General features: G+C 33.8%; 3 protein-coding genes across 3 annotated transcripts; 1 reads left to right on the top strand and 2 right to left on the bottom strand.

Moving 5' to 3' along the window:
• Positions 1 to 1,090: 1,090 nt before the first annotated feature.
• On the bottom strand, positions 1,091 to 2,127 carry LOC104890269 (uncharacterized). Its single transcript, XM_057394173.1, has 3 exons — positions 1,989 to 2,127; positions 1,481 to 1,881; positions 1,091 to 1,429 (listed from the first exon to the last, which is right to left on the bottom strand). The coding sequence occupies exons 1-3, from the start codon at positions 2,125 to 2,127 to the stop codon at positions 1,091 to 1,093; spliced, it is 879 nt and encodes a 292-aa protein (XP_057250156.1).
• A 2,324-nt stretch (positions 2,128 to 4,451) lies between these two features.
• Positions 4,452 to 9,909, top strand: LOC104890041 (glucan endo-1,3-beta-glucosidase). Its single transcript, XM_010675396.4, is given in 4 exon segments — positions 4,452 to 4,613; positions 6,848 to 7,344; positions 9,117 to 9,662; positions 9,664 to 9,909. Coding segments are annotated over 4 exon segments (1,170 nt in total). The 5' UTR covers positions 4,452 to 4,528; the 3' UTR covers positions 9,706 to 9,909.
• A 1,602-nt stretch (positions 9,910 to 11,511) lies between these two features.
• LOC104890042 (glucan endo-1,3-beta-glucosidase) lies at positions 11,512 to 13,561 on the bottom strand. The gene is given in 9 exon segments (XM_010675399.4): positions 11,512 to 11,787; positions 11,790 to 11,825; positions 11,828 to 12,040; positions 12,043 to 12,081; positions 12,084 to 12,160; positions 12,162 to 12,191; positions 12,193 to 12,303; positions 12,305 to 12,566; positions 13,428 to 13,561. Coding segments are annotated over 9 exon segments (963 nt in total). The 5' UTR covers positions 13,492 to 13,561; the 3' UTR covers positions 11,512 to 11,656.
• Positions 13,562 to 13,631: the final 70 nt, after the last annotated feature.

Genomic DNA, 13,631 nt, shown 5'->3' with positions numbered 1-13,631 from the left:
AGGCTTTCAAAGCTTCGGCTTGAGTCTCTAGAAAGCCATTTCTATTAAGCTCTTTTAAACTTTTTTTCACCAACTTAAGCTTTTAAACCACTTTATACATTTTATTTCCACTTATTGCTTCAGACCAACATTGCCTGATTATCCCCTCAAAGCTTCTAGAAGTACTCCATATGGTAAAGTATTTAAAAGGCCTTTTGATATTGTCAGGCCTAGGATAAACTGAGATGATTGTTGGGCAATGCTCAAAATTCACCCTCATTAAGAAAGGCACATTAGGGTACTCTTCCTCCCATTTTTATTTATTCCCAAAAATTCTGCTAAGCTTAACATACACTCTAGGTTTCCCCTCCTATTTATTATTCCATGTATAGAGGTTGTCATCCTACTACTCAGATAATGTAAATCACATTGAATCAGGCATAATCTAAGTGGTTCAGTTTTCCAACTCCAAACTTGAGCCCCAATTCTCTCATCACTAGACAAAACACAGTTGCAGTCCCTTCCTACCATCCATGGACCCCTCACTGCACTTGCAATTTCTCCCATTTCTTTCCACAACACCTCTCTACTATTTTTATAATTGAAAGCATACGCCATTGTATAATTAAAACCTATTGTACCATTCTTTGGAGTTATAAAATAGTGGATACACTAACTTGCACCACCCTTTATATCTATAGTGAAAACACTTGGATTCCAGGCCAAGATCACCCTGCCATCCTTATGAATGCAGCATTTGAAGTGAAGCACCAATTTTGAAACATTACTTGATAAAGCTTTTCCATAGCAGGAGCTTTACCTTTGTCTCCAGCAACCTAACTACTCCTACAGTGTGCTGAGAAATAAAATTCCTCACAACAATCTGCTTCCTAGGACTATTCAAGCCCCTGACATTCCATATACAAATTTTATACATTTGGGGAGGAGAGACCTCTCTCCATCATCATCAGTCATCTCATTGTCCATCTCACCATCCTTCTCCTCTTTATTTTCATCCATTATTGCAGTGAAAAGATTCCTAATAATAGTTCTATGTTGTGGGCTTTTTGGTGTTCTCATCACTCTACTAGCAGGCTGGAATCTATCAGCATCAACTTGTGGAGCTTGTGTTGCAAACCACCACTTCTCTTTGCTTTTCCCCTTGCTGTCTAGGCACCCATATATGTTTCTTCCTCTTTCTGCAAGTGTGAACATCATGACCAAAAAACATACAGTCTTTACAGTATGTAGGCTTCCAATCACAAGTAACATGCACCCTTGTATCCTTTTTCTTCTCATTTTCAAAAATGATTTCATCTGGACAAGATTGAGTTATGTCAACCTCAACCAAAACCTTAGCCAACTGCAATTTCTCTCTTTTCAGCGTAGCATTATCAACCTTCAGATACTTCCCAACCTTGCTAACAATTTTCGTCAAACATCTCTGACCCTAATATTTGAAATCCAAGTCAAGTTGCACCCATTTAGGTACTTGTCTAACCTCACCCCTCTTGAAATCCATATCCTGATACCACGCTTTAATCATCACTGGCTTGCCATCAAAAAATGGGTATCTGCCATTAACAACCTTATCTCTATTTTCCATTGAATTAAACCTTACAATGAAAATCCCCTTTTCTACCATTCCCACTTTGTCCACGCCCAAATTCCTCCAAATACGCCTTACAAAACCTTCCATCACCATTGTAGGAGGGTTTGCCCCCAACACATGATAAATGATAGCTGAGTTCCAATAGTCTACTTCTTCTTGAATATCATCTAAGCCAATCTGAATCTTAGGTTGATTCTTATCTATCTCAATTTCAATTTCATCATCAATCACTTCATTAAACTGCTGCAATATTGGTAAACGATTACCTGAAGATTGTACTGCTTGTCCTTCTGGATTATCAGGGTGATGAATTGATGTATCCACTCCGAAAATGTACGATTCAACTCCAATTGTTGTCGAATTTGGATAATCGATTCCTTTGGTGTCAAAATCTCACCCACTTCAAAACCTCCAAATTCCAATGCTTCTATGCCCATTTCCTCTTCAATTGATCTCGTCTTCTTAGCTTGAGAGTCCGAAGCAGGCCCTCGAGTCTTTACAAGTGCTTTCACCGGAGTTTTCCCCTCTGATTCCATCGGACTTCCGCGCTTTTGGCCCCCTTCTTCCCCACCGTGGCTACAACGAAGATACTGTGTCTTACAACCTTTTGGCCTAAACTATAACTTTATCAACACAAAACTACCTAAATTTCTCTCTCCTAATCTAATAAAAAAAAATATCCCACTAATCTTGACTCCAAGAGATAGAGTGGGAACTGTATGCCAAGCCGGCATGCATGTGAAAACTGATGGATAGTGGTGGCGGCGCGCAATATGTTTAACAAATTATGGAATATTTCTCTAAATAAATTAGGGTACAACTTTGTTCTTCGCCAATGTGGGACAACAACAATTGAAGTTAGATAACTTTCAAATTTGGACCAACATACATAAGCCAAAATATTCTAAAAAGAAGCATTTATAACCACACTACAACTTATCACTTTAAACTATGTGTCCCAACAAATGATCAAATTTTTTAGGACGATGTAGTATAATTTTAATACTAATATAGCAAAAGCTATATTATCAAGTACTGAAAAACGATATGATCAAAAGAGCAATAAGAAGTAAACAATAATACGTGTACACTATATCAAACAATACATTTTTTTCTGCAATGATATTATACATTACTTAAAGCAATATATATAGATAATGGCACTGTACAAAAGCCATGTAGTGAGACATCGGGTTTGGACTGTTCTACCTAGTTGTGAGTCCTTGATCCAAATCGTGGCCTACCAACTCCGAATTATGAATCGGTACAAACTGCCCAATTCAATCAACCTACTACCTGTCTACTTGGAGTAGGCCAAGTTGTTTTTCTAAATAATCATAAAAGTTATCCCTGTTTATTGGCTCTCGTGCACGCCGGCGCTTAGATGGATCAAAGATCGACACAATGAATCATGCAACTAGTCTTTGTGACAAAAACGCGAACTAGTCTTTGGGTTGAGCTGTGTCACTGTGTGAAGCAATGTAGGCTATGACTCAAAGTCATATCATAGTCCATATAAACTTCCACTTTTTTAAAATTATATTTTACTCCATCTGTCTCATATTATAGTGCCTACATTTTATTTTTAGTATCCTAAAATATTGTGCCTACTTTATTCCTTATCAATTTATTGGACTAAGTTTTCCTCAATTTTTACACAAACTTTTCAAAATATTCATATCTTTATTTAAAAACGTGTGCTCCTATTTATTACTTTGCACCATTTCAAGAAAAATTTATTGTCATTTTGATTTATTTTTAAGGAAAAAGAATATAAAGAAGTATTTCTAAGAGAAAAGTACTTCATTTGTTTTTTCTTTATTAGAAAATTTAATATGGTGGCTTTCAAGTTTCAACTTTTTTTTCTTTGCCACCATATAGAAAAGTTAAAACTTAAAGGTCACCACGTAGAATTTTCCTTTTTTTTAGAATCCTACCACTCTCTTCATTCTCCTTAGTTCTCCTGAAAAAAAAGAAATAAGTACTATATTATAAGATGGATTAAGTATTATTTTAGATATAAAGACCGGTATAAAATTAGGAGGGAGTGACGATTTAAACGCTTCATAATTGAAACATAAATTTCAGTGTAATTCAGCCCATGGCCTAGAAAAATGTGAAAAAGTCATTCTTGTTCTTCTCGTGTTTAGGCACAATATAATTTTAATTTGCTTGAATGTTGGGCCTAACCCGACTAATTTGCTCGGAGAGGGACACTTTTATGGGAAAAATCCTATACCCAAACTAACCCATGATCACCTCTTATGAATCCCAAAAGAAATTATTGCCTGAAAAGGACCAGGGTCATATGACTTTATGTTGGAAGTTAAGAAGGCCGTGTTCATACCAACAACAACAACAATTAAGCCTTATTCTCAAGGTGATTGGGGTCGGCTAACATGAATCGTCAACTGAAATCGTGACCAGAGGAGATGACATCGTCAAGAGTGATAAAATTTTTTTTTTTTTTAAAAAAACAAGATTTACACCAAAAAGTGTTTAGAAAATAAAAGTTTTCAGCAAAAGGTTTTAATACCAACACAATTGAGAAAAGCAAATAAATGCAGTTTATTTTTCTAAACTTGTACGTGATTAAATCTTTCTGGCAAAAACATGTATGAGATGTCCTATTTGTCGGTAGTCAAAATCATTGTCTCACCAGTCACCCATATATAGATTATCATACTTTTCAGACAATTAACAAATGACAAAAACAACTTTATTCCTAATAAATATGGCTATTTTTTTACCAGGTGGGGTGGAGGGGGGAAATAAAGATTAGATCAGTGTCCTGTGTCCGTGACTTTGTACTACATGCATGCATTTTCTTATTAGTTGGCTCTATATAAAGGAGCATATAATTGGAAGTAATTGCAATCATCATAAAAGTTACTTTTGCTTCTTTTTAAATTTTGTCTAAGACCTCCGATTCTATATATGCACATGAATTCTCCCATGGCCTTCCCCATTTCGCTTTACATTTCCACCATAGCATTTCTATTGCTAAGCCTACATCCCACAGGTACATCTATTATGTTCTCTGATCTCTCAAGTAAACTGTTTTAGGCTCTTTCTCTTTGGCAATTATTACACATTTTGCTCCTGAAATTAGTACAGTAGAAGATAAGTTGGATAGAATTTCAATTTGCGAAAATTCTAAGTTTATTAAAAACTTAAAAACACACCAGAAAGAAAATTAGGGGGAGCTTATAGGAATGCTAGCTATATGATTGTATGAGTGGATGACTAAATTAAGTCTCTCTCATTTAGGCTTCGTCCTAAATCTTTGCTCTATTTTTCATTTTATTTTGTTGCAAATTTTGCTCCATTTTATTTTGTGAAGATCTTTCTATTTTTGTTTGAAGTTTGGATCGGAAATGGATCCATACCCACCGACATATCATGTGTTCCAATTGATTTTTAATGAAAAAGTTCAATTATTTAGTCTAGTAACTAGTAAAAGGTTTGAACCTTGAGTTTGTGTGATCAAATTTTATCAGAAACATATTAATGTATTAGGGCTTCGTCCTCACTCTTTTCCTAGAAAATTTTCCAAAAGATCTTGCATGTCTAGCTAGATCAGGTTGATCAAAGCGAAACGTTGATCCAATTGGACACTTTGTGTTTTTTTTTATGCATTTGTACTTTAATACTATTCATATACTTAACTTTAGTCATCATTTGTGATTTGTAGATTGATTAGGAAAAATACAGTCATGTGGAATATTATTAGATTCATCTTAAACGTATATGAAGTATTTTCTACATATCGACTTTCTATATAAATTTTACTTATGCGTAATTGATTAGTGGTCAAAGTTCTACATTGACAAACATTAAAATTAAATTGTGTAGAATAAAAGGAACAGTTGGTCTTGTAAGAGGTCTTCCTTTTTTAAATTTAAAATAAGACAACGACTTTAGCTCACTATTAAGAAGAGAAAATACCATTTTTCTGAATTAGTGACTAGTTTAATCTATTTAGTGATCAATTTAATCCACTTAGTTCTCACATTCTTTAATCCATTTAGTGAATAGTTTAATCAATTTTGTAAGACTATCAGGTTAATATATAAAATTGTTTGCTGTAGTTCGATATTAAAAGGGAAAAAATGAAAGGAGAAGAGACGACTAAGTTGGAACGAGATTTTTAGAAATAGTGTTGGATTAGAGTGAGACGGATAAGCTTGTTAGTAGATTGTAGGCTTGAGTTTGTGTAATTTTAAATTATAATTAGACCGTTTATTTTACTAATTTGTGTAAAAGGAAAAGATGTAATACTTCTCATTTGGTTTTTAATTTGTATTCTCGGCCGGCAGGAATTAATTCGATTTTGTTCTAGAGTTGTAGTACTTTTGTTTGAGTTTAATTATTGGGGACCTGATGAGCTACTGTACGTGGGCCTTTGCCATTTCAGAAAAGTTGTATCTTTCTTTTGAGCTATAAGGTGATGAGTCATCCAGTTTTGCACATTTAAGTTTAATATACTTCTTAAAGTTGATTTTGGTAATAATTAAGTCAATGTCAGATGGGATAAATGTAATATTTGGAATCGGACAATTTATAGAATCTTTCATTTATGAACATTTTATGTTCATAACCGAATTGACCTATAAAATTATAATGAATTATTTCGAGGTATGGTTATTTGGTACGGTTTATATAGGATTCACTATATTTCATCTCTTTTTTAGCGATCTAAGATTTATCTAATTAGTGTTTTTCGTTGGCAGTTGGCGAGATTTTATGCTTTCGAAAATTTCTAGTTTTCTTATGTTAGAAGTATAGTTTGTATAGTGAACTTAATATAATCCATGCTAATACTAAGCATTTTTAATTCGAAAATTGACAGCCACAATGTTGACTATAAACGTCTCTTTCTAATTTTCATATAATTGTTTTTTATTTTATTTTATATTAAAAAACTGAAAATGAAAAAAAAAATAATAAATTAAAAAAGCTCTTAAGGGTAGTTACGTTGTACTGCAACATATCTTGCTTATAGATTGATGGTAAAATTAATTTCACAAATTTTGGACTGAATTTTTTTTTATATGGGCCCGAGTATTTGTGAGCAATAATGCAAGCTAAGCATGGGATGAAAATTATCAATATAGCCAAAACATACAATTCAATATGTATTTGAATCTCTTATTTTAAGCTCGCGCGAGATCAATCGAAATTAGGCAGCCTTTGCGCAGCACACGCTACGCATTACATCTAAAATTGTACTAATGAGTAAATTTTGTATATCAGACGCAACAATCGGAGTATGTTATGGAAGATTAGGAGACAACTTACCTTGTGCTCAAGATGTGGTAAACCTCTACGAATCCAATCAAATAGGAGCCATGAGACTCTATGATCCCGATCACCCGACACTCGAAGCCTTACAAGGAACAAACATTAAACTCATGTTGGGTGTCCGCAACGAAGACATTGTATGTATAGCGTCCGATCAATCGGCCGCCGACGATTGGGTTGAGACCAACGTCGTCCCCTATGCAACATCAATCAAGTACATCGCTGTTGGAAATGAAATCCATCCTAGTGATGAACAAGCCTCATCGATGGAACCAGCTATGCAAAATATTCTAAATGCGCTAAATGCAAACAACTTAGGGAGCCAAATTATGGTGTCAACAGCCGTTGATATGACCTTACTTATAAACACTTTTCCACCATCACATTCCAAATTTCAAAACTTATCATATATTACACCAATTATTAACTTTCTAACAACTAATGATTGTTGGAATTAATACTTCAAATTTATTTTAAATAGTTTGTTATTTTTGAGTCAATTAATTAGTCAAATTATTATCAGTACTTTCGGTTATTTAGGAGCATGTGGTTAGTGGGTTAGTATTAGTTAGTAAGTTGTGGGATCATGGGATGGTTCTCCCTTACTTTTAGCTATCACTTTGTTATGTGTTAGGCTATTTAATACCCATGTATTTCACTATTATGTTTACACGAATGCAATGAAGTAAATCAGTTTGCTTTGCTTTATCTTTTGATTTTTTCCAATTCTTTCATTATTTATCTTAAAATCTCAACATGGTATCAAGAGCCAAAAAGATCCTGAGAGCTTGTGAGGTATAAACATACAACAACAAAAACATTGAGCTTCGAAATTCTCTTTTTTTCTTCTCATGGCATCAAACAATTTTTCAGTTTCTATTCCTATTTTCAAAGGAGAGAATTATCATTCATGGGTAATCAAGATGCAATCATACTTGAAAGCCTTGAGTCTATGGGATAATATTGAGCGTGATATTAATCCTACTCTTCCACAAGATCCAACCCTAGCCCAAATAAAAAAACATGACGAAGAAATGGCAAAAAAATCAAAAACACTTTCATGTCTTCATTCCGCAGTGTCGGACGAAATTTTTACAAGCATTATGTCTTGTGATTCTCCCAAAGAAGCATGGGAGAAACTGAAGGAGGAGTATGAGGGAAACGATCAAACAAAATTGATGAAAATCTTACATCTCAAGAGGGAATTTGAGATGTTGGAGATGAAGAAAATGACGGTGTTAGAGAATATGGAGGTCGATTAATGTCACTTGTCAACCAAATCAAATTACTTGGTGGAGAATTTGACAATCAAAGAGTAGTTGACAAACTACTTGTCACTCTTCCGGAGAGGTATGAAACTAAAATCTATCCCTTGAAGACACAAAAAATTTCACAAAATTAACAGTTTCGGAGTTAATTAACTCACTCCATTCTGTGGATCAAAGGAGGATCATGAGAAACGAAGATAGTGAAAGCAAAGAAGAAAAGGCCTTTATAGCTAAGTCCTTTTATCGCAAAGGGAAAGGAAAATTTGTCAACTGCACTCATTGCCACAAAGATGGTCATGAGGTAGATGATTGTTGGCATAAAGGAAAGCCACAATGCTTTAATTGTAAAAAATTTGGGCATTTGGCTAAGAATTGCAGATTAAAAAAAGAAGAAGACAGTAGCATGGCACAAGTGGCCGTGGAAGAAACACTGTTTTAGAGTTATTGATGAGAAGTGCATCAAAAAATGTGAAGTTGGTGAGAGGTGCATCAACAACTAGTGGTGAGAAGTGCATCATAATCGAAGAGAAGTGAAGTTCCAACAACTAGTGGTGAGAAGTGCATCATAATCGAAGAGAAGTGAATTAAGTTCATGATTTTTTTAAAAAAAAAAAAAAATTTGAAGCAAGGGGGTGTGTTGGAATTAATACTTCAAATTTATTTTAAATAGTTTGTTATTTTTGAGTCAATTAATTAGTCAAATTATTATCAGTACTTTCGGTTATTTAGGAGCATGTGGTTAGTGGGTTAGTATTAGTTAGTAAGTTGTGGGATCATGGGATGGTTCTCCCTTACTTTTAGCTATCACTTTGTTATGTGTTAGGCTATTTAATACCATGTATTTCACTATTATGTTTACACGAATGCAATGAAGTAAATCAGTTTGCTTTGCTTTATCTTTTGATTTTTTCCAATTCTTTCATTATTTATCTTAAAATCTCAACAATGATTGGCCTTTGATAGTTAATATTCAACCTTATACTACTTATATAAATGATCCCAAAAATATTTCACTCGACTTTCTTTTATTTACTTCATGTGGGGATGTATTTACTGATTATAAAACTGGTAAGGGATACCAAAATTTATTCGATGCACTAGCTGATGCAATGTATGTAGCTGTGGAAAAAGTCGCGACATCGGATCAAATCAATTTATTCCAAAATATTGGTCGTAACCAGCGGATGAGCAAGACCCAGGTGAAGGGAGAAGTATCGATGGCCTCAAAGGGCGGATTTCATAGTATGGTGAAAAGTAGTGTTTGGCGAAATAGTGCTCGCTATCCTACTAAGGGATCGGAGTGTGGGCAGCCAAAGAGCGGAGAAGCTGCGACAGTAGAAAATGCAAAGACGTTTTATACCAATATGATCAAACATGTTAAGAAGGGGACTCCTTTGACACCGGGGGAAGAAATTGAGGTATATTTGTTTGCAATGTTTGATGAGAATCAGAAACCAGGAAATGAGAGTGAGCGCCATTATGGACTTTTTACTCCTGATGGAAAAACCTAAGTATGGCCAACTCAACTTTTGTGGAGAGTAGGGAAATCATTAGAGTATATGGTTTAAGGTATAAATTATAATGTATGTATTGCTATTAAAAATGTTATGTATTAATGATATAATTTGGAGAAAGGAATAAAGGAAGTGTATTAAGTCCTTTGCCAACTATTTTATATTTTGTATAACAAATTGTTAAGATATTGTCTAATTAGTTATTAAATTTCGATACTTTATTTATTTCTAAGCATTAGGCATTATATATATAGGCCATAGCAATGCCACTATGCTGTTAAGTGGCAGGTCCAGAATAATATCATATTAGGTTCAAAATGAAACTTAAACATTTTATTAATGAAGAAATAATGCAAAATTTAATACTTCCTCCGCTTTATAAGACTGCAACACTTGGATATTTAGAGTTAAATTTTTTGACCATGAATTCCGACAACTAAATAAAATAATAACATATTCATGTAAGATCTTTTCAAATTAATCTCAGTCTGTAGTTTCAAAATATAATATTTTGATATTTATATTAATACATATTTAAAGATATTTATGTTCAAAGTAATGCCTTATATTGAAAACCGTGAAAACTGCAAGTATTACATTCTTTATGGAGCCATGATATTCCCATATCCGATATTGGTCAATATCATGGCATTTATGTAATTTTTATGACAAAAGTAATATAATTAAAAAATTATAAATTTTTTGTTTTTCATATTTTTTTTCAGGCTTATTGGTTGAAATCTTATATCATATCTTAACAATATCTTATCATATCAGTTAGCTATTAAATTATATCTGAGCTACTTAACTTTTGTACTCTTTTGCTGAAATATTTTCGTGCATGCAAATAAGCTTTATAACTAATTGTATTCAGCTAATTAAGAATTAAACAACAAAACTAATTCTAAAGGGGCGGGTCGATCGCTATAATACTACTATATATACTAGATACAACAAAATATTATTGTTCGTACCGCTAATTTCATGCACAACGACCGACGACTTCAAAAGAAAGAATAGTCTTTTTGCTATTCTCAGTGGGCTCCTCTCGTTCATATAATTGGATGCATTAAGGAATCTTGACATTCCCTCTTACTACGGAATTAGTACTATTTTTTTTGGTGTTTGCACCCGGTTCACCCTTTGGGCTACATCCGGATCGAGGCCAAGTTCGGGGTGGTTAGGTTCCATTCCTCTCCCAAGGGTGTTGCGGGGATTCGAACACAAGTCCGTCCTACCAAAGCCAGTCCCCATCACCACTGGGCCAACACTTACTTGGTTATAGTGTTGTGACAATTGTTTCTGATATACAAACTGTTTAGGAATGTGCAAATTTGCGGATTATCATTATCAATTATGACAAGGGAACAAGTACATATTTCAATTAGCGAAAAAAAGGGAAAATATAAGGGGGAAGTTTCAACAACGTACGGTTGAAAGAGAAAGAGTATAAAGCCCTGTTTTTTTGGACTTATTTTCAGTTCAGTTCAATTTAATTTAGTTTCAGCTTAGTTTGGTTCAGTTCAGTTCAATTACTCTTAGTTGTTCCATTTCTAAAGCCAAAATAATCCATAACCAATTTCCTTTCAAAAAAAAAAAATCCATAACTAATTTTAAAAAGTAAATATTGCTTTAAATCCATATGCGCATATTAGAAATATAGAGGATGTGAATATATCCATACTTCCATACTAATTAGCCATAAATGTCATCCGCTGACATGGACAAATTTCGTGGCTCACATTAATTTTTTATTTTTTACGGTAGCTTTTTTTCAAGAAGGCTATCATAAAAACATCCCATAATTGATTGGGTTGCTTATCAGGACTTAAAAGCCAAAAATGATATTTTTATTCATATCAGTAAACATATGTTGACAAAGATTACACTCTTAATTTGAAGAAAAATGAAATGAAACAACTAAAAGGGATGAAATCATTGCATAGAAAAAACTATTAGCTGAAGTTGAGTTGCCCATATTAAGGAGTCTTATCAGGAGTAAACAGCCCAAAATGACGCTCTGTGTTAGCTCCCGGTTTATTGTTCTCATCAAACATTGCAAACAAGTATGTTTCAATTGCCTGCCCTGGTTTTAATGGAGTCCCTTCTTTACTTGATTCATCAAATTCTTGTAATAAGTCCCGCATTCGCTACCGTAGCAGCATCTCCACTCCGACGGCCACCAGTTTCGGACACCGTAATCACCATGTTAGGTGCACCAACCTTCCCAAGAGCCGCGTAAACTGAATCCACCATTGCATCAAATAAATTTTGGTAATTCTTTCCATTATTAGGGTCAGTAACCACAGTTCTAGTGGACGTAAATAGTGCATAGTCAATACTAATACTTTGCTTATTACTAAGTAAGCAAAGTAAGTGTAAATATTAACTAACAAAGGTGACTATTAGTAGCTAAAAATTGGATTATTGGGGTTATATATGATGTGTCTTTAAATTCGCTCTTTGATGGTGGAAAGGAATTTTATTAGAGTTGTATCAATGGATGTAGAAACTTAATTTACTTGTTAAGGTATTTGAATTTAGTGCATTGCGAACATTTTTTAAGGCCGGTAGAACTGATGGTGCTTGTTGATCGGATGCGTGGATTTCGTTTCCGACATATATATTTGATCGACGATGCGAAGGGAACGACATACGTCTTAACCCATTGCATCGCGGCCGATTGATCGGACGCGAGAGACGCAATTTCTCCATTAGGTACACCTAACATGAGTTTAATGCCTGATCCTTGAAGGGCTTGAAGAGCTGCGAGATCGTGACCATAGAGTCTCATAGCGCCTATGCCGTTGGATCTATAGAGGTTCACAACATCTTTCTCCCCTGGTAAGTTGTTCGCAATTTTTCCATAGCATACTCCAATTTGTGCTTCTACATTGAATCATCATTAGGAAATTAGTACAATTAAGGCAGTGGTCAATTAGTAGTATCTAATACTCCCTCCGTCCCAGAATATAGTTCCCATTTGCATTTTGGGTGTTCCAGAATATAGTTCCCATTTTCATATTTAGTTCCACATTTTTCAATAATTTGTCTAGAAACACTCCTATCATTTATTTGTTTCTTGAATTTTGATTTTTCCTTTGTCGTTTATTCAACCAAAATGTTGCAATTAAGGCTCTTTCACCAATTATTCTTCATTCTCTCTCATAAAATCATCTTTTTCCATATGTCATTTATTTAAATAAACAAAAAAAATTTACTATCTCTCTTAGATTCTACTGCATAAATTACCGTGAAAAAAGAGAAATGGAAACTATATTTTGAGATAGAAGAAGTATATTATTCATTTCTGGCCCACACATCTCTTTCTCGTAGTCTATTTTATAACATATGATAAACCAATGTGATCATCCTCCGACTCTAACTTTTTTACATATTATCTTATACTATCTCCGTATTTTTTAGTTGCATCATTTGGTTTTGTTGCACTATTATTCAACCAACTTTGTTAAATTATCTCGCGTTATTCTATAAGTAAAAAAACATAGTCAAATGTGGTCTTATTAGATTCGTCTCAATACACAGATTTCAAATATCAAATATTTATAATTTTTTACTTATACCAATAAAGAGATATTAACGTTTCAAAGAATTGTCTCAGCAAATATGAAAAAGCAAATCTTGCAACTAAAAAATTACAGAGATAATGAAAATAAATTTATTCATAGCTTTGAATAATAACGGTTAACAATTGAAATAGATGGGATATATGTATATGAAAAAAAGTACCTGTAAAGCGTAAGCTAAGTGATAAGAACACCATGATAATGAGCAGCAAGGTGGGGACAGCCATGGGAGGATTACTTGGGATAGCTATGGAAAATAATGTTACAATACACCACCGTCCACTCTCTCTCTACCTATATACTATTTGGTAAATGTTTGCTGCTGTGAATTTAATGCTTGGATAGAAATTCAAGCCACCTTACCTCT

Source organism: Beta vulgaris, chromosome 4 (genome assembly GCF_026745355.1).
Source record: "Beta vulgaris subsp. vulgaris cultivar EL10 chromosome 4, EL10.2, whole genome shotgun sequence".
Taxonomy (NCBI): domain Eukaryota; kingdom Viridiplantae; phylum Streptophyta; class Magnoliopsida; order Caryophyllales; family Amaranthaceae; genus Beta; species Beta vulgaris.
The sequence above is the reverse complement of the archived record's forward strand: the minus strand, read 5'-3'. Positions and strand labels throughout refer to the sequence as shown.

What these genes read in the sequence shown, in the direction of transcription:
- LOC104890269 (XM_057394173.1), bottom strand. Translation starts at nt 2,127, where the DNA reads ATGGAATCAGAGGGGAAAACTCCGGTGAAAGCACTTGTAAAGACTCGA. An exon ending in ATTTGGAGGTTTTGAAGTGG is followed by an intron (nt 1,882 to 1,988) that starts GTGAGATTTTGA and finishes CTGATAATCCAG; the next exon opens with AAGGACAAGCAGTACAATCT. An exon ending in TGGATTTCAAGAGGGGTGAG is followed by an intron (nt 1,430 to 1,480) that starts GTTAGACAAGTA and finishes TTCAAATATTAG; the next exon opens with GGTCAGAGATGTTTGACGAA.